The sequence below is a fragment of the Ranitomeya imitator genome, chromosome 2, assembly GCF_032444005.1.
Source record: "Ranitomeya imitator isolate aRanImi1 chromosome 2, aRanImi1.pri, whole genome shotgun sequence".
Taxonomy (NCBI): domain Eukaryota; kingdom Metazoa; phylum Chordata; class Amphibia; order Anura; family Dendrobatidae; genus Ranitomeya; species Ranitomeya imitator.
Genome location: NC_091283.1, coordinates 460,693,837 through 460,720,983, shown reverse-complemented (window position 1 = coordinate 460,720,983; position 27,147 = coordinate 460,693,837). Strand labels below are relative to the sequence as shown.

Sequence of the window (27,147 nt, the reverse complement as noted above, 5' to 3'; positions counted from 1 at the left end):
TGGCCACAAAATTATTAACAACATCCACAATAAAGACTGCTATGTAGGCACAATCTAAACGAATATTGTGGATAAAATAAGATAAAACACACAAAACAAAAAATGAAAATTTTTAAACTAAAAAAAAAAAAAAAAAATTACAAGTCCTGGTAGGTTGGTGCAGGAGATGTAGCTTGCTCAGGGTCAGCATCAGGTGGCCTTTGTAGGCCCAATTGTCCAGCACCCTGTGCAGATGTTGTAGTGGCCTGAGGGACATTAGCCCAGCTATGATGCTGGAAACTTTGAAGAGTGGGGCGAGGATTTGGGACATACCCCTGCTGTTGCTGACCATATGTCCGGGAATCATACCCCAACCCAAAATGACCATATTGTCCATACCCAGGTTGGGACCAGCCTCCAGCACTGGGTGAGGACAAGTGGCCATATTGGGATGGTTGATGATATCCTGCCATATGTTGCTGAGGTTGCCATTGTGGGTTCGTTGTGGGTTGAGGTTGAGGTGTTGGCTGACGTGGAGGGGGTACTTCAGATCCTTGTTGAGCAGCAAGGCCTTGTAATCTCTGAGGCCGCAGAATATTTTCAGGTGACATCTGCCACTGTTCAATCATCTGCAAGAGATTGTATGGGTTATTTGGGGGGGTGCATGCGTCAATAAGGATCTGAAAACACCCTCTCAAACGCAGCCTCAACTCCCGCTCTATGGACCTTAAGTACTGGGCAAGGCTCCTTGTAAAGCCCTCCTCCCCATCATCCTCTCGAACACGTGCCAAATAGTTCATGACCCCAGCATCAACGTTTCGCCTGCTTTGGATCAGCTCTCTCCTGCGGCGTGAACACTGTGGTCTGACTGCAGCCTGTGGGGATGGATCCAGGGCAACAGTTGGGCTGCTGCTATTTCCAGGGTCATCCTGGCTAGGTGGTGGTGCTGCTGCTGCTGATGATGCTGCGGCGGCAGATGCAAATTCTGGGGCCTCTTGGTGTGGTTCGGATGCAGATGGAGCTGCCTGGCCAGATGTGGAGGATCCATGAGGGATGGAGCCGGAGGGAGCAGCAGATGGACCAGCCACCTCTTCACCTTCTCCAACTGGGTCAATGACCAGCTCTGAGTCAGACCCTGTCTCCCTGTCTGTGAGGTTAGACTGAGTTCTGAAAAAGATAAATTTATATTTATTCAAATTTTTAAGGAACAATTGTATCCAAATACTTTAAAAAAACAGTGAGTGATGTTTGTACTTACGGCTTGAGGTCCATGCTGGGGTTAAGGAAGGTTAGGCGGTCGAAGTAGAGGTATTTACGTTTTTTGGGAGGTGCCCCGGCTCCACTTTTCTCCCGCTGCTGCCTCTCCCTCCTATACTGGTCACGGATACTCCGCCACCTGGTTGTAACATCACCCACTAAAAAAACAAAAAATAAACACATTGATTAGACCATTATGCAGATTGCTCACACAAGGTGAAATTGACTACACAGATTTAAGTGTAGCATTCAAATAGGCATTTGTGGAGCACATTTAATATTAAATTTAAAAACCACACACACAATTATCAAGCCAAGGCCACAAGGACAGAGTCCCCTAACCTCTATCACAGAAAGGACAATTAATGGGAAACACTGTTAGTAAGGGACACCTATTCAAAACATTACTGAAATCAGTTTATCATGTACAACACCATGTATCTACTGGTGTGCTTTCTAGTTCTTTCATGAATATTTAAGACATTCTTGATGAGAAATTCAAAGTAGTAAGGTACTGCTGTTTCACAAGAACATTACATTTCAAACATGGGTGTACTTACTTATCTGTCGCTGTGCCTCACGTGGCTGCTGGTCATAATGTGGAAAGAGGGACCCACACACACTCCTCCATGCAGCCTCTTTTTGTGCCCTGTTGGCATAATTTGGGTCTCTTTGGTCCCAGATGACAGGCCTCTCTTGGACCAAAATTATCAGCATGTCCGTATTGACAATGTTTGCCATGCTGAATATCACTCCGTGGAGGCGTGCAGCAGACTTCCGGGTTCACTGTCTGGCTTTTTCAGCTAATTAGCATGTCTCACCTGCCTGATTGAGTCCTTTGGACATTTCTGGACATCTGCCAGTAAGTTGCGTATTTCTCGCAAGGCACACGCATGGTCCGTATGCATTCCTTATTATACGCTCTCCCATAGACTTGCATTGGCGTATTTTTTGCGCAATACGCTGACAAACGCAGCATGCTGCGATTTTGTGCGGCCGTAGAACGCCGTATATTACGGATCAGTAATATACGCCTGATAGGACTAGACCCATTGAGAATCATTGGGCCGTATGTTATGCGAGTTTTACGGACGTAGTTTCTGCGCTCTTACGTCCGTAAAACTCGCAAGTGTGACGCCGGCCTAACTGTCAGTGAGACTTCTGCTCCTCTCCACAGGTATTTTGGCCACTCCTCAAGAGCAAACTGCTCTAGTTGTCTCGTGCTTGAAGGTTGCCTTTTCCAGACGGAATGTTTCAGCTCTTTCCAAAGATGCTCAATAGGATTTAGGTCTGGACTCATAGACAACCACTTCAGAATAGTCCAATGTTTTCCTCTTAGCCAATCTTGGGTGTTTTTAGCTGTGTGTTGCAAGACCCATGACCTGCGACTGAGACCAATCTTTCTGACACTGGGCAGCACATTTCTCTATAGAATCCCTTGATAGTCTTCAGATTTCATTGTATCCTCCATATATCCTAGACACCCTGTGCCAGATGCAGCAAAGCAGCCCAAGAACATAACAGAGCTTCCTCCATGTTTCACAGTAGGGATACTGTTCTTTTCTTGATATGCTTCATTTTTCCGTCTGTGAACATAGAGCTGATATGCCTTGCTAAAAAGTTCCATTTTTGTCTCATCTGTCCATAGGACATTCTCCCTGAAGCTTTGTGGCTTCTCAACATGTAGTTTGGCAAATTTCAGTCTGGCTTTTTTATGATTTTTTTTCAACAATGGTGTCCTCCTTGGTCATCTCCCATGAAGCCCACTTTGGCTCATACAACGACAGATGGTGCGATCTGATATTGATGTTTTTTGATCTTGACGTTCTCCTTTAATCCGTTTAGAAGTTTTTTTTGGATCTTTTGTTACCATTCCTATTATCCGTCTCTTTGATTTGTCATAAATTTTCCTCCTGCAGCCACATCCAAGGAGGTTGGCTACAGTCCCATGGATCTTAAATTTCTGAATAATATGTGCAACTGTAGTCACAGGAACATCAAGCTGCTTGGAGATGGTCTTATAACTTTTACCTTGAACATGGTCGTCTATAATTTTCTTTGGCTCATACAACAACAACGGATGGTGTGATCTGACACTGATGTTCCTTGAGCTTGAAGTTCACCTTTAATCTGTTTAGAAGTTTTTCTGGGCTCTTTTGTTACCATTTGTATTATCCGTCTCTTTGATTTGTCATCAATTTTCCACCTGCGGCCACTTCCAGGGAGGTTGGCTACCATTTCATGGATCTTAAATTTCTGATTAATATGTACACCTATAGTCACAGGAACATGAAGCTGCTTGGAGATGGTCTTAAAACTTTTACCTTTAACATGTTTGTCTATAATTTTCTTTCTAATCTCCTGAGACAACTCTTTCCTTCGCTTCCTCTGGTCCATGTTGAGTGTGATACACACCATGTCATCAAACAGCACAGTGAGTATCTGTAGCCCTTTATACAGGCCCACTCACTGATTCCAAGATTGTAGACACCTGTGATGCTAGTTAGTGGACACGCCATGATTTATCATGTCCCTTTTGTCACATTATTTTCAGGGGTACCATAATTTCTGTCCAGGCCTATTTCATGAGTTTTTTTTTTTTTTTTTTAAATTCTGTGGAACCATGGTTGAAAAGCAATGTCTGACTTTTATTTGTTCATTTTCATAGATATTTTATTTATTATTATTTTTGTTAAGATTCAAGTTATTTCTGTGACGATTGTGGGTTTTTCTGTCATTAAATAAGGGGTACCAACAATTTTGACCACGTGTGTATTCCAGGAAAATCCATGTTTTTCTTATTATGTAATGTGTTGGCTGTTAAGATCTATGGGCGGAACATGGGTCTCCCTGGGTATCTGGTTTTCATTTTTATTGGGTATTTTAAAGCCGTATATGCACTCCAGATCTTATTATAAATGAAAGGGGGCGTTAAAACCTCATCCTGCAGTACATCACATCTTTCATCTACAGTATATACAGCCTCATCATGCAGTACATCACTTCTCTCATCTATATAAAGCCTTATTCTGTAGTAAAACACTCCTCTTATTTATATACAGCCCCATCGTGCAGCACATCACTCCTCTCTGTCCCTCTATATAGCACCTTAACCTGCAGTACATTGCTCCTCTTGGCTACCAGCACAGAGGCAACACTCTTGCGCTGTAATGAAGGAGGCTTCACCTCTTTGTGTGAGGTCATCCCTCACAGGAACGGCTCGTTCTGGACATGACCCTGAGGGCTTTGTAGGATCCTTTCTCCACTTTTATATTTAGTTCTTTAACTGAAGACAGGACATACCTTCGACCTCCTGGAAAAGTTCCACTGGATCCCGGAATGTATGTGCAGCGCCCCAGAGATCTGGTCATTGCAGTATGTCACTCTGCCACTAAGGGGAGTGATGGTACATCTGATGGCACTGAAGGAATTCTACTGACCAGGTATCACCAGCACACATTACACTTCACACTCCGGCCACTAGGGGGAGCAAAAGGCTTTATTTATTGGGCCCCTCCTCACACTGGTAAAACTAGGGGTTGGATAGAAAGTTAGTGAGGAGCTGACTGGGTTGGATTCAGGCAACATCCCGTGGCAGGGGGTGTTGCAGGGAGAAGACACAAGGGGGTCCCTGTCAGGCGTGGGAACCTGGCAGGTACCTAGCGACCAGAACAGAACGTTACGGAACCGTGCCTGCACACCCCGCGGCGGTATCCTAAGAAAGAGACACGAAGCAAAGGATATTGTGAGACAGTGAGAAACGAGATCAAGCACAAAGGAGAGCCAGTAGGAGTCGAGCCGTGAGACAAAGGCAACATCCTACTGAGGCGCGTAGCCAGTGGCCGGAACACCGAGGAAGTAACTGACTCTACGCCTTACTCCAAACTCCGCAGGACAGTTAATTATAGGTTGGCTGTCTAACCTAAACACCTACGAAGACATAGGGGGCAACAGTGGGAGAGGGGCATCTCTAGGGTCCCGGAAGACCTCCAGGCCTTCCCGTCATACGGGTGCGTCCTAGCCAAACATCTGGAACTAAAGAGGAAGAGAGCTGTAAAGAACGAACGAAACGAGAACAGCAGTTGTGAGGACTATTGCGAATACTCAGCAGGGTAGCACTACAACACACAGGCGCTATTGGTAGGCAACGATTTCTACCTGCAAAGGGAATTCTGGAAGTGGCCGGACCGGCCGGTCTCTGTTAAGCGTGCTCTGGATTGCGGATCCTGAAGTCTTCAGTAAAGAGGTAAAGAGACTGCAACCTTGTGTCCTCGTTATTGACTGCACCTCACACCATCACCATCCACCTTACTTGGAAGCCCTGGGGACATACTTCACCTGTGGGAAGGTATACCATCCAGCTGCCATTCCATCACCCCAGCGGACCCCACAGCAGCGTCGGTCACCCTGACCGAACACCACAGGTGGCGTCAGGAATCCCTGACAGACAGTACCACCTTTATTGGACGCCCCTTAGCAGAGTCACGGACCGGGTCTAGCCACCGTGACAGCATCAGAACCGAACCAGAGAGGCCCGGTACCTAGAACGCGTGGCCCTGTGTCTGGGGGCGATCCATATGTGATTGGCCAAACCATCGTTTGTTTGACAGCCATCTAAAGTGTATGTTGGGCTTTGCTCTAGCTAACTTCAAATTAAAAATGGCGTATTTAACATCCATCTTAATAAATAACCCCCTATGTAACCAAGTAGCCATTTGCTCATAATTGAATCTGCTGTAATATTCTGTTATGACTTTCTATGGGCCACTAGACAACAAACACATAAGAGCCTCTTTGACACAATGACACCATACATACAATCACTAAGCCAAATAATAAGACACATGATCCTCTTACAGGAGGATGCATACGTTATTATATACAAGTATTTTCAGTGCCTTCCATAGAATAGACTATAATATGCTTCTACCCATCCAAATGTAGAATTGTAATAATTGTTTCACTTGACCTTGTGCTGATGTTCACCGCATTCATGCACACTCATGAAACACAAATCATTGGGCCATAGATTGGTTTCTATAAGAATGATCCTTCTATATAATGGTGTCACCTCCATTTTCATACTTCACATGAGGGCTTCTCCCTGTTCTCTTCACATGAAGGCTTCATTACTTTGCTTTCTTACACCCTGTGACCAAATTCCAAGGAGGCTTTTGCTTTTTATTTCACTCCTGCCAGCAAGTTCTGTGAGGCGCTTGTTGCCTCCTTCCTCTTGCTCTTCGTTGCTGAAAATCAGTTTTTCTTGGTAATTAAAAATGAAGAGGTTAAGGGTTTAAGCCCGATAGCCTACTAATGAGGCCTTCTGCAGCTACCTTGTCTACTCTTCACCGGTCCTCGGGCACGCTCCGCTCCTTGCAGAAGCTGTTTACTCGGAATATGAAAGCCGTTTCCCATCTTACGCTCCTAACATAAAATGTAGATATGGGGTGTGGCTACTTATGTGGAGCGCTAATTACCGTCAGGCCGTGAGCTGAATGCAAATTCCACCTGGGATTTGGTGCAGTTTAACTACGTCTCAGAGGCATTCATCTAAGGAGACTTGACAGAGTATTACACACTGAAACTGTTTATTTTAATGGTTCCACGTTCCCCAGAATAAGGGAGGTTTGGAGAGCACAGATAAGAGGTAAGTGGATGGGTGGAATAGATCTGAAAAATATATTAGATCAGTAGGTAAGAGTCCCTTCAAGGCACTGACACAATGTCTGTGGATCTCAAGGACAATGATACCGTAAATCAACTCATTTTCATTCTCTGTAAACGAAAAGACTTCACTGGATTGGACACGGGATGAAGACAAAGTGACGGGTCACCTTCAGGTGATTTTGTTGTGCCAGGATTACTAAACACATAGCACCGTTTCTCTTTTAGTTCCATCTTTCATGTGGTTAGGACAATTTTTGTTATCCCCAGCTCATCTTTCGCAAAATAGAGCCTTTTGTTTTGGGATTCACATTACCAGATAAGATTAAACACTGAGCCTGGTACTCCTTGCATATGCTGAACTGCAGGGGCGGACGCAGACAAAAGTGGGCCCCTGTGTATTTGGGCCAATAGCTTAAAAAACAAAAGGGTACAGCAGCACTCTGTAACTGCTAAGATGCATGCAAACATTGAATATATGAAATTTGAACTGCATTACTACTATATAAAATACACTTATAAAAGTGAAGGTTGTAATTCATGAAAGCCCACCAGCCATCACAAGGCGTACCTTTCTTTGATGGTATTTATCATTTGTAGGCTAAATGTCTACAAATTTAAAGGGCAGGTAAGATCCAGTATTAATTTAAAAACAGCCTGGCTCATGCACACGGCCATATTCTTCGTCTGCTATCCATAAAAAAAAAATATTGCACTTGGACCAATGTTTTTCTGTAGGCCATGCAGGATGAATGTTTTTTCACTGACTGAATCTGCATGTGAAAAAAAAAATTACATCATGCACGATTTTCCTCCAAAAATCCGATGAGGCTGACATTCAAGTCTATGGGTGTGGGAAACGAATCGAATGGCTCAATCAGCCACTGTATAGCATCCGATTTTTACTGATACATTGCAGTTCTGTGACAAGAACCTGAAAATGGTCTTGATAATCGTGGCTGGTGGGCTCTCATGAATTACAGCCTTCATGATAAATAGCTGCTGAGTAAAAAAAAAACGGATTGTATACGGACAGCACACCGATGCCAAGTGAGAAAAAAAATGGTCCCACTTTTCTGGATGAAAATCAGACTGTTATTTTTTGTGACGCTAGCCTTAGGCTGATGGGAGAAGTGCTCAGTCAGAAAAGGAGGCAGTCAAAACCTACAATACTATACTACAAAAAACTGACCAGCACCTCCAAACAGAATAATGCAAGTGTGAAAAGGTGCAACCTTCTGGAACTGGATAATATACAAACAAAAGAATGCAGCAGCACTCTGTAAGCGCTAAGAAGTATGCAGACACTGAATATATGACATTACTACTGCTATATACAATATACTTATACAGTCCAAAAGTTTATCATAATGAACAGTTTCACCTAACTTAAGTGGGTCCCCAGTGCGCCTGCACTTGTTGCACCATTGATATGTCCACCCCATTAGGCCAATTTCATAAAGGTTTCATACAAGGATGGGCAGGGTTTGCCAACCCATGAGTCACTGTTTGCGATCAGGACTACTCCTGTCTGTAGGTTGTAGTATTCATTTTAATTGGACTGAGCTGCAATACCAAATACAGCCACAGACCAGAGGGGCGCTCTATTTTTCTACCCTCACACAAACCCTTTTATTTTTATAACTGGTGGCATCCAATTTGTGATTCTGTCTATTGCATAACCTCATCTCTGAATGTGCCCTGGTAGCTTGCGAACATTGACTTACAACAGAAGATGCCACACCGGCACTATGAGCGTTAATGCGTTCTGCGCTTGGCACCGATATCAGGGCACAGCTGCAATAAAGCAGCCTCGTTCTCCACTTTGGGGGCTGGCAGTCTAATTGCAGAGGTGAGAGTGGTCCAGACCTGGGGGGAAGACGCCTGGGGAGCTGTATAAAATGCCAGCCGGCAATAAAGGTGATTGTGTGGGATCTGAGTCACAGTGAGAATGTAGTCTGCTTTTTGGTTGGCTTTCTTCTGTATAAATACTATTTAAATCATACACGTCTTGACAGAGCAATTGCCGAGAGAAGAATCCGCCTAAGATAATTGCTTCTATTTCCTTGTTTTCCTAAATGCTGGGTAACTTCCCCATTGGATTCTGCAGGAGATATCACTTGTTCTCACCAGTGCTGCATTCGCTGACGTCTCCACCCGCGCATGCAGATAGTGACCTAATGTGGGTTTAATAAATATTCATCACCGGCCCCCCACCCTGAAAGAAGCTACCTCTTCTGGAAGCTAATTGCCGCTCTCTGGATGCTAGCTCAGCTTGTCATACATTAGACTGCAGAGCATTGCACCACCATGACAAGCCTGAGCCCAGTGCAGGCCGAGGACATCATTCTGCACTGCCAAAGTCCATGCTTATTTAGGATATTATACGTGAGAACTAAATTGTTATAATATAAAGCAGCCAGCAATCATTGCACGCTACGGACGAATTTGTAAGTAGTGCATGTCATTCCCCGCGTCTCTCCCATCACTCGGAGACTAAGAGCTCCATCACCTAACACGGGACATACTGTAATTATATAGGTTTATGACAGTGATGCCTCTCCTATATAGACATGATTTTTTTATGCTGAGTGGTTTTGAAATCCAGCTAATGCATCAGTCAGTATACAGAAAGTGCAACAGCATAGTGTAAAAAAAAGTAGGACTAAATTCTCACCGGAGGTCTAGACGTCCCACCATGAGAATACAATACATGAGAGATTACCCTAGCTTTGTAGTTAGTATAGCTACTGCAGGTGTTAATTGGATGGACGTTTTCCTTTAAGGAGGTCTTGTAATCTCTCCTGACATATCTGTCATTGTAATATTCCCCATGAAATAATAATGTTGGAGAACATTTTCTTTTTAGTCCTCTGCATTATGCTGTTCTGCTATTCCATTTAAAAGTGCTGTATATGATGGCAAAATTCCTAATCATGGTCTCCCACAGCCTCATTCCAGTGTAACCTGAGGAGTGATCATTTTAATGGAAATGGAAGCCCACAAACCCTTTCCCATTATTCAGCCCCCTGACTCTTAAATTAATTCAGACCCCTATATTAATTCTCACTTCAGATTAGACACCTGAATTAATGCAGACTTCCCACCAGACCCCTAAATTAATTCAGACCCTAAGGCTTCCTTCCCATGTCAGTGTCTTCTGTACTTGTGACAGTTTTCACACGTACTGGACACACTTACACACATAGACCCATTCATGTAGGTGGACATGTCAGTGTGTTTCCACGGACCGTGTGTCCATCGGCAAAACACGCTGACATGTTTGTTTTTTAACAGCAGCACAGGCCACAAAACATCCCACACCGTGCACACTGATGACAGTCAGATGACATCCATGTGTCATCAGTGTGACACGTACCTGCATCTGGGAAAATCCGTACAGTTCATGCTGTTCACTGGCGCCGGGTGCTGAAGGCAGCTCTCAACATTGTTGCCTGGTCTCCCTGAGATCAGCGCAACCAGGTGACTATTATGGGAGTTGTTTTCAGCACCCTCTGTGCATTAAATAAATAATTATAAAAAAAAGGTGTGGGCTCCCGTGTAATTTTCATAACCAGGAGAGGGAAAGCCGACTGCTGGGGACTGATGTTAATAATCTGGGCAAGGGGCCAATATCCCAAATGGGTCCCAGGCTATTAATAGCAGCTCACATCTGTTTGCTTAGCATTTACTGGTTAGTTTATGGGGGAATCCAGAAAAAAATAATGTATGGTCCCCCTATAATTTCTAACCAGTAAAGGTTAAACATACAGCTGTGGGCTTATATTAAGAGCCTGGGAAGGGGTCAGGAATTTTAGCCCCCTTCCCAGGCTAAGAACATCAGCCAGAAATGGCGCATCCATAAGTTGTGCCAAATCTAGCTATTAACCTCGCTCTTCCCACTTGCCCTGTGGCGGTGACAATTTGGGTAACAAGGTTGGTATTGATGTCAGCGGTTTTATGGCCGCTGACATCAAGCCCAGTAATGGAGAGGCGTGTATAACAGCACCATTACTAACTCCATAGTCAAATGTAAAAATGACAGACACTGGAAACCGTCCTTTTATTGAAATAAAGACACAGATTCCTTTATTTGGAATAACCACTCCCCATCCTCTTTTTACCACTTTTGTTACTGTAACACTAAAAATAATAAAACACCATATTCCTCACCTGTCCGATGAAAATCTTTTTGTCCCACAATGAGCCCATCTCTGCTTCATCTGGATTGCATGGCTGTGCTGTGGCATGTTCCTACAGCCATGAATCAAGGACACACTGAGCTGAGCTTGGGACACGGCTAACTTCATTGAGGTTACTGCAGGTAACAGGCAGCTTTTCCCGCGGTTAGATCATCGTGAGCCAGCCGATGAACTGCGGTAACCTTCATGACGTCACCGCTAGCACCGTGAGAAATTTTAATTAATTCAGACTTCACACTAGAAACCTACATTAAGTTGTTCTCAGAGCAGACCCCCTAAATTAATTTTGTCCCCAAACTAGTCACCTAAATTATCTCTGACTCTTAGGCTATGGTCACACTATCAGTATTTGTTCAGTATTTTACATAAGTATTTGTAAGTAAACAGTAACCAGCTAAGGGCCGTCTCACACGTCCAGATAATTCCGGTAGCGGAAAAATCGGTACCGGAATTATCCGTGTCCATGTGCCGGTGCGTTTCTGTGGCACATCAGTGTGGCACACGGGCGGAACACGTTTGCCGCCCGTGTGCCCGCTGGGTACCAAACGGAGCGTGCAGGAGACAGCGCTAAAGTTTAGCGCTGTCCCCTGCATCTGGTGCTGAAGCCGCGATTCATATCTTCCCTGCAGCAGCGTTTGCTGTAGAGAAGATATGAATAATCATGTTTAACATAAAGATCCATGTGCTCCCGGCTCCCTCGCTGGCGATGCTTCCTGTCCTGGCCGCACCTTCTACTGTATGAGCGGTCACGTGGGGCCGCTCATTTACAGTAATGAATATGCGGCTCTACCCCTATGGGAGGTGGAGCCGCATATTCATGATTGTAATGGGCGGCCCCACGTGACCGCTCATACAGTAGAAGGTGCGGCCAGGACAGGAGGCAGCGCCAGCCAGCAAGGGAGCCGGGTGAGTATTTTAATAACAGTGGTGGGGGGCGCACAGGGTGTGGGAGGGGGGTGGGGTCATGGATCTTTATTTTAAACACGATTATACATATCTTCTCTACAGCAAACGCTGCTGCAGGGGAGATATGAATCGCGGCTTCAGCACCAGTGGAGGGGACAGTGCTTACAGTAGCGCTGTCTCCTCCACGGCACACGGACTGCACACGGACAACGTCCGTGTGCGGTACGTGTTTTACACTGACCCATTGACTTTAATGGGTCCGTGTAATCCATGCGCTCCCACGAACACTGACATGTCTCCGTGTTTGGGACACGGAGACACGGTCCACAAAAAATCAATGACATCTGCACAGATGCTTTGATTTCACTGTGTCTACGTGTGTCAGTGTCTCCGGTACGTGAGGAAACTGTCACCTCACGTACCGGAGCCACTGACGTGTGAAACCGGCCTTAGGTAAAGTATATTCGAAACATGTGCACCAATTCTGCATTTTTACCCACTCCTGGTTTTGGCTTACAAATATTGATGTGAAATACTGACCAACAACTGATAGTGTGACTGTAACCTTAAAGTAATTCAGACCCTACTTTAAATCAGATCCTTAAATTAATTCATTAGACCCCAAAAACTAGCTAGGACCAAAATCAAACTTTCTAAGCCAGACCACAGATCAGAGTTTCCATCAGAGTGTGAACCAATTTTCTTGGATGTGGAGAATATGGAAAAAATTGTCTCCAGTTTTCAGTTTGTGAAAATCGCTCTGCACTAGGGTGTCATCCAAGTGCAGTTTGCTGTTTTCCAGGGACTCATTGACTCGCATGGCTGAGTGTGATCTGAATATCGGATGCAAATTGTGCATGCTATGTTTTTTCCTCGGACATGTGCATGGACCCATAGAATAATATTGGTTCAAGTGCGATCCGATGTCTCGTTGAATCATACTTGGACCATAAATACGGTCATCTGCTCAAGGCCTGACACTATTCAATTAGAGCTGATGAAGGTACTTGCTAAACAGACATGTCAGTAAAGCTCCTAGTTCGTCTTCAGAGGACAGACTTTCCTCCCATTCTTGTCTACATATTTGGTATAATTTCCTAAGTGACATCATGGTCATTGAATCCTGTTAGGAGAGAACATTCTCCGTGCCTGATCTATCAAGGTTGTTCATGCCGAACTTGATAAGGTGGCGTGCTGGAGTCAGATGCTTCTGATTCATGAATGGTCATAAGCCTCTTCAGGAAGACGCCAGAAGTCACAAAATTTAGGCTCCGCTCCAAGTTGTGCCTACGTTTTGTGGTTTTTCAAAACTTTTCTGCCATAATTCTGGAGTGAAACTTTGAAGAATCAGACCTTTAGTCTTCACGTTCTCCACTGTGTCATTTTTAAACTGCGGCATTGGCACAAGACAAATGGCAGTGCACACTGGGCTCGGGGGAGCCATGGTGACCTAGGCAAGCATGCTCTATTTGTGCCAAACCTGGACTGTGGGATGTTGCCCAATTGCCCAAATATAAATGAGGAGAGGACTGGGAGTTTTCTCAGTATTCTCCATTTTTTTCCCACAGCCCAAACCACAGTGATTGGTTCATTTGTTTCCTAGATCAGTATTCTAACTTCACGAGGGCACAAACTATGGTAAAATCAGGAGGAACATGGCTCGCCCCTACCATGTGCCATTTATAATACTGATGTTAATATTATTATGAGGTGTTAGATAATGATGGAATTGAATTATTTAGAACGTTCCCATATCCCATGTACTGATCACTAATCTTTCTTTTTACAGTTAAATTTATTGGGTGCAATACAGGAACACAGGGAATCTGGTATGAAACCAGCAATCCAGATTTCAAAGTGGGAACAGATGGAGCAGTGTACACAGCCCGCAAGGTTCAGATCCCCTCCAAACAAGCAGAATTTGTAGTGGCGGCTTGGGACCACCAAACTCCAGAGAAATGGGAAGCTGCTATCCACCTACTGGTAGAAGATGAGGCACGCAACCATAGTCAACACCAGGTACTGTAATATCCTATTACTATGTCAGGTCAGTGATGGGTTTAGGTGTTAATACATAGATAGATTGGCCCTTGTTCATTAACCTCTTCACCCCCGGAGCTTTTTCCGTTTTCGTTTTTCGCTCCCCTCCTTCCCAGAGCCATAACTTTTTTATTTTTCCGTCAATATGGCCATGTGAGGGACGAGATGTAGTTTTGAACCACGTCATTGGTTTTACCATGCCGTGTAACAGAAAACGGGAAAAAAAATTCCAAGTGTGATGAAATTGCAAAAAAAGTGCAATATCACACTTGTTTTTTGTTTGGCTTTTTTGCTAGGTTCACCAAATGCTAAAACTGACCTGCCATTATGATTCTCCAGGTCATTACGAGTTCATAGACACCAAACATGTCTAGGTTATTTTTTATCTAAGTGGTGAAAAAAAATTCCAAAGTTTGGTAAAAAAAAAAAAATGCGCGATTTCTGATACTCGTAGCGTCTCCATTTTTCGTGATCTGGAGTCGCGTGAGGGCTTATTTTTTGCATGCCGAGCTGACGTTTTTAATGATACCATTTTGGTGCAGATACGTTCTTTTGATCGCCCGTTATTGCATTTTAATGCAATGTTGCGGCGACCAAAAAAACGTAATTTTGGCGTTTTGATTTTTTTTTCGCTGCGCCATTTAGCGATCAGGTTAATCCTTTGTTTTTATTGATCAGGCGATTCTGAACGCGGCGATACCAAATATGTGTATTTTTTTTGTTTGTTTTATTTTGAAAGGGGGGTGATTTGAACTTTATATATTTTTTATTTTTTTATATTTTTAAACACTTTTTTTTTTTAATTTTGGCATGCTTCAGTAGCCTCCATAGGAGGCTAGAAGCATGCACTACACGATCGCCTCTGCTACATAGAGGTGAAGTACAGATCACCTCTATGTAGCAGAAATGCAGTGTTGCTTTGAACGCCGACCACAGGGTGGCGCTCAAAGCAATCGGCCATCAACAACCATAGAGGTCTCAAGGAGGCGGTGAGCCCACCTCAAAGCAGGGGATCTGCCAGCTGACGTACTATTCCGTCAGCTGGCAGAAAGGGGTTAAGACTAGCATTTCATACACCAGTCTTAATGACGGGCATGCAGGAGTAAGACGCACCTAATTCATTTAAAGGCACATGCCGCTTAAAGGGAATCTGTCGCAAGTTTTTGCTATGTAATCTAAGAGCAGCATGATGTGGGGGCAGAGAGCTAGAATCTAGCAATGTGTCTCTTACTGGGCTGCTTTGTGCAGTTTTGTTGGAATCCCAGTTTTTTTTCTGCTGTAGCTGTTAGAATGCTGAGCTCTCTATAACCCCGCCCACATCGCTGATTGGCAGCTTTCTTTGTACAAGCTGCCAATCAGTGGTGGGGGCGGGGTTACACAATTTGGCTGGACTGCCTGGCACTCAACACTTAGTCCTTTAATGATAATTTTCTGCAGATAAAACATTGATTGTAATGAAACTACAGCAAGTTGCTGAGCGAGTGACACATCCCTGGAATCAGGGTCTCTGCCATTATATCATTCTGCTCTCAGATTGAATAGCAAAAACCTGCTGACAGATTCCCTTTAATGAACTAGACTTAGGTGCTTCTTTTCACTGATGGCTGCCTCCCCAAAAATGTTACTTCAGTCAATGACAGGTGTAACATTTCTAGTGGAACTTACGCCACAAATTTTGATGAATGTATCGGGCAGGCTTCGCTGTGCCCCACCCTGCCCCATGTCCGCCCACTTTGCCGGAGCTGGCGTACACTGGCGTGATAATGGCAAAAATCACACATTTGTTTGCCAACGTCGTGTTCCACAAACAATTTGCAATATTTGAAGGTGTTTTATGGTCGTATTGTGGTAAAAACTCCTTCATGAATCGGGCCATGGTGTCTATTGTACAGGACATGTATGTTCCATTCGTGTTCCAATTTACATGACAACAACTGAGCTTCCATGTAATTATTATTGCAGTCCGCTGATTAGAAATGATGACATTTTGCATTCTGTGTGTAGAGGGATGTGACATACAGATGACTCTAATTGTTTTAAGCTTTCCCTTTTTACAAGCTCATCTTGTAATTATTCCGATACCTTTTCCTTTATGTTAGTGTGGAGGTGACTGAAACCTCAGGGCACAATTATATTCATGTTTGCAAATGTCATTAATTTCATTTTAAGGGGGAAATGACAATTCTTTTGAATACTGAGTGGATATATTATTGCAGAAAGGGAAATCCCGCACGTAGATCTTATAGAGAAATGTTCCCTCTGATGATATACGGCTGTTTTATGATAAATGGGATAGTGAAGGATTTCACTAAATATCATTGCAGATGAAAATGGGTTTCTCTGGTTTAGACATTCATATGATGCATATGCTGGCTTATTTGTTGAAATGAGCCACTCAGCCAGCCCCCTTCACTTACAGCACTGGCCAACACAAGAAACTCACCTGTGTCGAGCACAGGTCGGAAATAAAGCTGCCAGAACTCTGGATAGAAGTTGTTATCTGTAGATCGAGGCACCTTTGTAGATTCTGGTATATTAATAAAAGATACGAAAAAACTGACCAGCACCTTCGAATAGAATAAAACAAGTGTTCTTAGTAGCTCAAGCTACTAAGAGTGCATAATTTACAAACCAAAGAATGCAGCAGAGCTCTGTAAGATGTAAGCAAACATTGAATATATGGAATATACGTATAAAAATGAAGGTACGTTATGAAGGTGCATAAATTGGCCAAGTCGTGAGAGCCCACCAACTACAACTAGATGTACCTTTCTTTGATGGGACCCTAACCTAATATTTATCAAACATGTCTCTGCCTTGCTATCATCCTACACATTTAAATGGCAAGTAGGATCCAACATGCTCGATAAATATTGGGTTAGGGCCCCATGAAAGAAAGGTACTGCTTGTCATGGCTGGTGGGCTCTCATGCATTTATGCATTAATTACTGTACCTTCATTTTTATAAGTATATAATATAGAGCAGTAATACAGTCTAAATGTTATATATTTAATGTTTGCATACATGTTAGCACTTACAGAGTGCTGCTGTATTCTCTTGTATGTATGAATATTTATTTCTATATATAGCGAGTATTTAGATAAAGACACAAAATAGCTAATTAAGATTTATCATCACGCAGTATAAAAGAAACAGTAGCTGTAATTACAGCCCAGCATGTAAAATACATTATAAAGCAATGTGATACATCAGCTGTTACGGTTTTCTACTTATTTAACAATGAATCACTTCTTCATGTCTATTATGTAGGAAGGACACATTGGTTCTCAGAGACGTTCAGCCACTATAGATCTACCTTTAGGTTGATGATCTGTATATACAAAAGTATATACTTTTGTGCTTTCCTGATGAAGGAGTCATAGTACTCCGAAACACGTTGAATAAAGCCACTTTTTCATCTGAATATCCATTTGGCCTTCTATCTTTCAAGCAGCGTGGAGTAAAGGTACCGTCACACTAAGCGACGCTGCAGCGATACCGACAAAGATCCGGATCGCTGCAGCGTCGCTGTTTGGTCGCTGGAGAGCTTTCACACAGACCGCTCTCCAGCGACCAACGATCCCAAGGTCCCCGGTAACCAGAGTAAACATCGGGTTACTAAGCGCAGGGCCGCGCTTAGTAACCCGATGTTTACCCTGGTTACCATCCTAAAAGTAAAAAAACAAACGCTACATACTTACCTACCGCTGGTAAGCGCTGGGCAGCCGGAAAGCAGAGCGGTGACGTCACCGCTCTGCTTTCCGGCCGCTGTGCTCACAGCCAGACCAGAGAAGCAGAGCGCCGAGGACAGACAGCGGTAGGTAAGTATGTAGCGGTTGTTTTTTTTACTTTAACGATGGTAACCAGGGTAAACATCGGGTTACTAAGCGCGGCCCTGCGCTTAGTAACCCGATGTTTACCCTGGTTACCAGCGAAGACATCGCTGAATCGGTGTCACACACGCCGATTCAGCGATGTCTACGGGGAGTCCAGCGACGAAAGAAAGTTCTGGACTTTCTTCCCCGACCAGCGACAGCACAGCAGGGGCCTGATCGCTGCTGCCTGTCACACTGGACGATATCGCTAGCGAGGACGCTGCAACGTCACGGATCGCTAGCGATATCGTCTAGTGTGACGGTACCTTTAATCCACCTTTTTATCCCATTTTTTTTTTACTCTGGCTGGTCACTAGGAGACTGGTGGATCTGCAGCAGCTAAGATTTCTATGAGCCTGTGTTTGGGCTCTATCTGGTGAGTAAAATCTGATTAGAGGGTGGCTCAGTGGATAGCACTGCAGCCTTGCAGCACTGGAGTCCTGGGTTCAAATCCCATCAAGGACATCTGCAAGGAGTTTGTATGTTCTCCCTGTGTTTGCGTGGGCTTCCTCCGGGTTCTCCGGTTTTCTCCCACATTCCAAAGACATACTGATAGGGAATTTAGATTGTGAGCCTCCATCTGGGACAGCGATGATAATGTGTGCAAACTGTAAAGCGCTGTGGAATATGTTAGTGCTATATAAAAATAAAGATTATTATTACCCAGATAAGACCCTATTGCGCTTTTACTTTCCTTCCAGCTTTTTCTTGAGAATGATGCTAAAAAAATAGGAACGCCAGCGCGCAACGAACTCCAATTAGGAAAACTCTCCAAATAAAGAGTTGAACCTTTTAAAAGTTAAATTTGATTTAAAATTAAAACCCTCCAAATTTCCCCATACAATAATTCCCCATACAATAATTCCTCATACAATAATTCCCTGTACAATAATTCACCGCACAATAATTTCTCATACATTAATTCCCCGTACAAATATTCCTCACACAATAATTCCTCGTACAATAATTCCCGTACAATAATTCTTCACACAATAATTCCCCACACAATAATTCCCTACACAATAATTCCCCATACAATAATTCCTCACACAATAATTCCCCACACAACAATTCCCCATACAATAATTCCCCAAACAATAATTCCCTGTACAATAATTCCCCATACAATAATTTCTCACACAATCTTTCTCCATTCAAAAATTCCCCACACAATAACTCCCCGTACAATAATTCTTCACACAATAATTCCCCACACAATAATTCCTCACGCAATAATTCCCCGTACAATAATTCCCCATACAATAATTCCGCACACAATAATTCCCTATACAAAAATTTCCCACACAATAACTCCCCGTACATTAATTCTCCATACAATAATTCCCCGTACAATAATTCCTCATTCAATAATTCCCTGTACAATAATTCCCCATACAATAATTCCTGACACAATAATTCCCCACACAATAATTCCCCATACAATAATTCCTTGCAAAATAATTCTTCATACAATAACTCCCCGTACAATAATTCCCCATACAATAATTCCTGACACAAAAATTCTCCATACAATAATTCCCCGTACAATAATTCCCCATTCAATAATTCCCCATACAATAATTCCCCATACAATAGTTCCTGACACAATAATTCCCCACACAATAATTCCCCATACAATAATTCCTTGCAAAATAATTCTTCATACAATAACTCCCCGTACAATAATTCCCCATACAATAATTCCCCAAACAATAATTCCCCATGCAATAATTCCTGACACAATAATTCTCCATACAATAATTCCCCACACAATAATTCCCCATACAATAATTCCTGACACAATAATTCCCCACACAATAATTCCCCATACAATAATTCCTTGCAAAATAATTCTTCATGCAATAACTCCCCGTACAATAATTCCCCATACAATAATTCCTGACGCAATAATTCTCCATACAATAATTCCCCACACAATAATTCCCCACCTAATAACTCCCCGTACAATAATTCCCCATACAATAATTCCCCATACAATAATTCCCCGTACAATAATTCCCCATACAATAATTCCCTACACAATAATTCCCCATACAATAATTCTCCACACAATAATTCCCCACACAATAATTCCTCAGACAATAATTCCCCGTACAATAATTCCCCATACAATAATTCCCCACACAATAATTCCCCATACAATAATTCCCTATACAATAGTTTCCCATACAATAATTCCCCACACAATAACTCCCCGTACAATAATTCCCCGTACAATAATTCTTCACACAATAATTCCCCACACAATAATTCCCCGCACAATAATTCCCCATACAATAATTCCTGACACAATAATTCTCCATACAATAATTCCCCACACAATAACTCCCCGTACATTAATTCTCCATACAATAATTCCCCATTCAATAATTCCCTGTACAATAATTCCCTGTACAATAATTCCCCAAACAATAATTCCCCATAAAATAATTCCTGACACAATAATTCCCCACACAATAATTCCCCATACAATAATTCCTTGCAAAATAATTCTTCATACAATAACTCCCCGTACAATAATTCCCCATACAATAATTCCCCAAACAATAATTCCCCATGCAATAATTCCTGACACAATAATTCTCCATACAATAATTCCCCATACAATAATTCCCCATACAATAATTCCCCATACAATAATTCCCCGCATAATAATTCTCCATACAATAATTCCCCACACAATAACTCCCCGTACATTAATTCTCCATACAATAATTCCCCGTACAATAATTCCCCATTCAATAATTCCCTGTACAATAATTCCCCATACAATAATTCCCCAAACAATAATTCCCCATACAATAATTCCGCATACAATAATTCCTGACACAATAATTCCCCGTACAATAATTCCCCATTCAATAATTCCCCATACAATAATTCCTGACACAATAATTCCCCACACAATAATTCCCCATACAATAATTCCTTGCAAAATAATTCTTCATACAATAACTCCCCGTACAATAATTCCCCATACAATAATTCCTGACGCAATAATTCTCCATACAATAATTCCCTACACAATAATTCCCCACACAATAACTCCCCGTACAATAATTCCCCATACAATAATTCGCCACACAATAATTCCCCGTACAATAATTCCCCATACAATAATTCCCTACACAATAATTCCCCATACAATAATTCTCCACACAATAATTCCCCACACAATAATTCCTCAGACAATAATTCCCCGTACAATAATTCCCCATACAATAATTCCCCACACAATAATTCCCCATACAATAATTCCCCATACAATAATTTCCCATACAATAATTCCCCACACAATAACTCCCCGTACAATAATTCCCCATACAATAATTCTTCACACAATGATTCCCCACACAATAATTCCTCACACAATAATTCCCCATACAATAATTCCTGACACAATATTTCTCCATACAATAATTCCCCACACAATAACTCCCCGTACAATAATTCCCCATACAATAATTCCCCATACAATAATTCCTGACACAATAATTCCCCATACAATAATTCCCCGTACAATAATTCCCCGTACAATAATTCCCCATACAATAATTCCCCATACAATAATTTCCCACACAATATTTCCCCATACAATAATTCCCCATACAATAATTCTCCATACAATAATTCCCCATACAATAATTCCCAACATAATAATTCTCCGTACAATAATTCCCCTACACAATAATTCCCCATACAATAATTCCTCACACAATAATTCCCCATACAATAATTCCCCACACAATAACTCCCCGTACAATAATTCCCCATACAATAATTCCCTGTACAATAATTCCCCAGACAATAATTCCCCACACAATAATTCCCCACACAATAATTCCCCACACAATAATTCCCCATTCAATAATTCCTCACACAATAATTCTCCATACAATAATTCCCCATTCAATAATTCCTCACACAATAATTCTCCATACAATAATTCCCCACACAATAATTCCCCACACAATAATTCCCCACACAATAATTCCCCATTCAATAATTCCTCACACAATAATTCTCCATACAATAATTCCCCATTCAATAATTCCTCACACAATAATTCCCCATACAATAATTCCCCGTACAATAATGCCCCACACAATAATTCCCCATACAATAATTCCCCACACAATAATTCACCATACAATAATTCCCCACACAATAATTCCCCATACAATAATTCCCCACACAATAATTCCCCATACAATCATGTGTTTTTATTGCCTGCTTAGTCACAATCGCAGTGTGGCAAATAAGAACAATGAAGCAGAGAAGCCATTGTTATTTTTGGAGCATTTGCCATGAACATTGGTTACTTGAAGGATGGCTCATTGTAATGACATACCGTTGTCATCAGAAGGAACAAGGTAGTGATCTTTCACGGCATTTTCCCCACATATTGAGATCACTCATGTATCCTAGATTTCTTACAAAGATCATGTTTCTATGGAATATAAACATCTACACCCACAACTAATGCCGACTGTGTTTTTTACTCACTGGAAAAAATATCTCCCTTCACGCATTTCAGAAATGAAAGTGAGGGACTCTCTGAGAGATTGAGAGCCAAACTGTAAACTGGGTTAGGTTCTGATTGTGTATTCATCAGTGTTACATGGCTGAGCGCTTTCCATTTAGTGTGGCCTGGGGATATTCTGCACACCTCCTCCTCTTGCCACTAAACTTTGCCCACTGCACACACTTTTGCCTTTGAATCAGCAGAAACTTTGGCTGGGTTGTTCATTCTTGCAGTAAACCTGAAAGCATTTCAATTAGAATATGTAGATGAGGCTGAATGTTCCCCACAGGAGCACATTATATCCCCAGAGGCATCTTGGATCCTTCTTGTGGAGAAGAGATCCCCTACTTCATCATCATTCATGATGCACACTTCATAACTGACTATAGCGTTTGTAGAAAAACGTAAAAAAAATACACCAAATGTCTAAAGGTATAATTTATTTTACATAAATCCATAGTAGACGTGAATATACAAAATGTTGTAAAACATGCTATACCTCCCGACAACCTGGTGTTCTCAATCATCAAAATATGCATATAATCTACAACCGAAAACAGAAGACGGGGAAGAAAACCATGGAAAAAGAAAATGTGCATTCCAGGAAAAAGGCCCAACGTCTGCAAGTTACAGATAACATTACACTAGCATCCATGGAGGAGGGATTAGGATTTTTCCTTTGTAAGAAGAGGGACTTTTTAACCCCTTTTCCCCGAAGCCTGTTTTCACCTTCCTGACCGGGCCAATTTTTACAATTCTGACCACTGTCACTTTACGAGGTAATAACTCTGGAACGCTTAAACGGATCCTGATGATTCTCGATTTGTTTTCTCGTGACAAATTGTACTTTATGATAGTGGTACAATTTCTTTGATATATGACTTGCGTTTATTTGTGAAAAAAAAATAGAAATTTAGCAAAAATTTTACAATTTTGAAACTTTGAATTTTTATGACCTTAAATCCGAGAGTCCTATTGCACAAAATAGTTACTAAATAACATTTCCCAAATGTCTACTTTACATCAGCACAATTTTGGAAACAAATTTTTTTTTAGGAAGTTATAAGGGTTAAAAGATGACCATTGATTTCTCATTTTTACAACAAAATTTGCAAAACCATTTTTTTATGACAGAAAATAGCTAAAAATCTGCCAGGAGTTTGTATGTTCTCCCCATGTTTGCGTGGGTTTCCTCCGGGTTCTCCGGTTTCCTCCCACATTCCAAAGACATACTGATAGGGAATTTAGATTGTGAGCCCCATCGGGGGCAGTGATGATAATGTGTGCAAACTGTAAAGCGCTGCGGAATATGTTGGCGCTATATAAAAATAAAGATTATTATTATTATTATAAATAACACCATTCTAAAAACTGCACCCCTCAAGGTGCTCCAAACCACATTCAATAAGTTTATTAACCCTTCAGGTGCTTCACAGGAATTTTTGGAATGTGGAAGGAAAAAATAAACATTTACTTTTCTTTCACTACCATTTTCCTTTAGACCATTTTTTTTTACTTTCGCAAAAGTAACAGGAGAAAATGGACCATACATTTTGTGGGGGAAATTTACTGTTTAGTCACACAGCAGGGCTCGGAAAGGGAGGAGCGCCATTTGACTTTGTGAATGCAAAAATGTAATGGAATAATTAGCGAATGCCATGTAGCGTTTGAAAAGCGCCTGATGTGCCTAAACAGTGGAAACACCCCACAATTGACACCATTTTGGAAACAAATCCATTTAGGAACTGATCTAGATGTGTATTGAACACCTTGAACCCCCAGGTGCTTCACAGGTTTATAACCTTAAGCCGTGAAAATAGGAAATATCACATTTTTCCCACAAAAATCTTTCTTAGCTACAAATTTTGTATTTTCACAAGAGCAAAACAAGAAAATTAACCACAAAGTTTGTTGTTCAATTTCTCCTGAGTTCACCGATAGCCCATATGTGGTCGAAAACTGCTTTTGAGGCACAGTGCAAAACTCAGAAGGGAAGTAGCGTCATTTTACGGTGGGTGCAGATTTTGCTGCACTTGTTTGAGGGTGCCATGTTACAGTGACAGATCCCCTGAGTTGCAGCAGAACCCCCCATAAGTGACCCCATTTTACCAATTAAACCTCTCAATGAATTCATCTAGGGGTGCAGTAATTATATTGATACCACAGGTGTGTTACAGACTTTTATACCATTGGGAAGTGAAGAAAAAATAATTTACATTTTTACCACCAAGATTGTGTGTTAGCCCCAAGTTTTACAATTTGACACTGGGAAATGGGTAAAAATGGCAACAAAATTTGTCCCACGATTTCTGCTGAATGTAGAAATACCCCATATGTGGCTGTACAGTACTACTTTGCCATACGGAGTGACTCGGGAGGAACAGAGCGCTATTTGCCTCCTCGAGCGCAGATTTTCCTGGTCTAGTTTGTGGATTCCATTGGGCAGCATGGTGGCTCAGTGGTTAGCATTGCAGCGCTGGGTTCAAATGCCACCAAGGACAACATCTGCAAAGAGTTTGTATGTTCTCTTTGTGTTTGCGTGGGTTTCCTCCGGGTGCTCCGGTTTCCTCCCACATTCCAAAGACATACTGATAGGGAATTTAGATTGTGAGCCCCAACGGGGACAACGATAATAATGTGTGCAAACTGTAAAGCGCTGCGGAATATGTTGGCGCTATATAAATAAAAAGATTATTATTATTAAGAACCCCTAAGTGCTAGAAAAGTAAAATCCCCCCTCAAGTGACCCCATTTTGGAAATTATAACCCTTTGGGAATTTATCTACAGGTGTAGTGACTATTTTGACTCCATGGGTGTTTTCCAAAAACAAGCAGCAGTGGATGTTGCTGAGTGAAAATTGCAAACTGCCGTTGTAGTGACCAGAACATTATGCCCAGCTCATGATTCTGGAGACACGCACTTGTAAATTAGGCGGGCTCTCATCACTACAGAAATACCAATTCTTCACAATTCAACAGCATGTGAAGAATTGGTTTTATTTATTTTTTACGCTGTTCCTCTTGCGGTATAAGTGATTACGTGACTTTATTCTTGGGGTCGGTGCGATTACAGCGATTCCAGATTTATAGCGCGTTATATGCTTGGCTGCTGTCACACACTAAAAGACGCTTTTTATTGCGAAAACTAGTCTTTGCGTCACCATATTTTGAGAGCTATAATTTTTTCATATTTTGGCCGAGAGAGTCATGGGAGGGCTTGTTTTATGCGAGATGAGCTGATGGTTTTATTGGTAGCATTTTGGAGCACATGACATTTTTTGATCGCAGAATGAACAAAAACCAGCAATTCAGGAAATGGTTTTTTTTTATGCCGTTCCGCGTGTGGTAAAATTGGTAAGGCAGCTTTTTCCTTCGGGTCTTGGGTTGCAAAGGGCCCATATATTGTTTTTGCACAGGGGCCCTTTTTTGTTTGTGTCCGTTAGTGGTCCGTCAGTGGTTGCCCCAATACATGTATACTCTGCTGGGTTGTCTTCCTTAGCTTAATATCCACATGAAGAGTAATGGTTCCTTAATATGTGAGAGCTATGAGATTACACATTAGACTAAGCCAGGACTGGACTGGCAATTCTGGCAAATGCCAGAAGGGCCTGTCTGGTCATGGGCTGCCTTGTCTGCTACATTGTTAGCAGAATCTGTGTTCTCAAGACATCCATACTGTTAAGAGTTGTGATGGAGCACAAAGTCGCTGACTCCATCAGTCACCCCAGCAGACCACGGGTATCATTAGAAATATTGGTCGTGTAGTAAATCTTGCTTTCCTCCATCCAGGGTAATATTAGTAATACAGGTCCTTCTCAAAAAATTAGCATATAGTGTTAAATTTCATTATTTACCATAATGTAATGATTACAATTAAACTTTCATATATTATAGATTCATTATCCACCAACTGAAATTTGTCAGGTCTTTTATTGTTTTAATACTGATGATTTTGGCATACAACTCCTGATAACCCAAAAAACCGGTCTCAATAAATTAGCATATTTCACCCATCCAATCAAATAAAAGTGTTTTTTAATAACAAACAAAAAAACCATCAAATAATGTTCAGTTATGCACTCAATACTTGGTCGGGAATCCTTTGGCAGAAATGACTGCTTCAATGCGGCGTGGCATGGAGGCAATCAGCCTGTGACACTGCTGAGATGTTATGGAGGCCCAGGATGCTTCAATAGCGGCCTTAAGCTCATCCAGAATGTTGGGTCTTGCGTCTCTCAACTTTCTCTTCACAATATCCCACAGATTCTCTATGGGGTTCAGGTCAGGAGAGTTGGCAGGCCAATTGAGCACAGTAATACCATGGTCAGTAAACCATTTACCAGTGGTTTTGGCACTGTGAGCAGGTGCCAGGTCGTGCTGAAAAATGAAATCTTCATCTCCATAAAGCATTTCAGCCGATGGAAGCATGAAGTGCTCCAAAATCTCCTGATAGCTAGCTGCATTGACCCTGCCCTTGATGAAACACAGTGGACCAACACCAGCAGCTGACATGGCACCCCACACCATCACTGACTGTGGGTACTTGACACTGGACTTCAGGCATTTTGGCATTTCCTTCTCCCCAGTCTTCCTCCAGACTCTGGCACCTTGATTTCCGAATGACATGCAAAATTTGCTTTCATCAGAAAAAAGTACTTGGGACCACTTAGCAACAGT

The 27,147-nt window shown here is 42.1% G+C and overlaps 2 protein-coding genes across 3 annotated transcripts in view; one reads left to right on the top strand and one right to left on the bottom strand.

Moving 5' to 3' along the window:
* The window catches only part of CDH4 (cadherin 4), a 1,112,924-nt gene that overhangs the window by 802,396 nt on the left and 283,381 nt on the right, over positions 1-27,147 (top strand). For both annotated transcript variants that reach the window (XM_069751205.1, XM_069751206.1), the window contains one exon: positions 13,798-14,027. In XM_069751205.1, the coding sequence (XP_069607306.1) occupies positions 13,798-14,027 (230 nt within the window). The remainder of the gene's footprint in view (positions 1-13,797; positions 14,028-27,147) is intronic.
* LOC138667493 (uncharacterized) lies at positions 9-1,380 on the bottom strand. The gene is made up of 2 exons (XM_069755671.1): positions 1,238-1,380; positions 9-1,146 (listed from the first exon to the last, which is right to left on the bottom strand). The coding sequence occupies exons 1-2, from the start codon at positions 1,249-1,251 to the stop codon at positions 138-140; spliced, it is 1,023 nt and encodes a 340-aa protein (XP_069611772.1). The 5' UTR covers positions 1,252-1,380; the 3' UTR covers positions 9-137.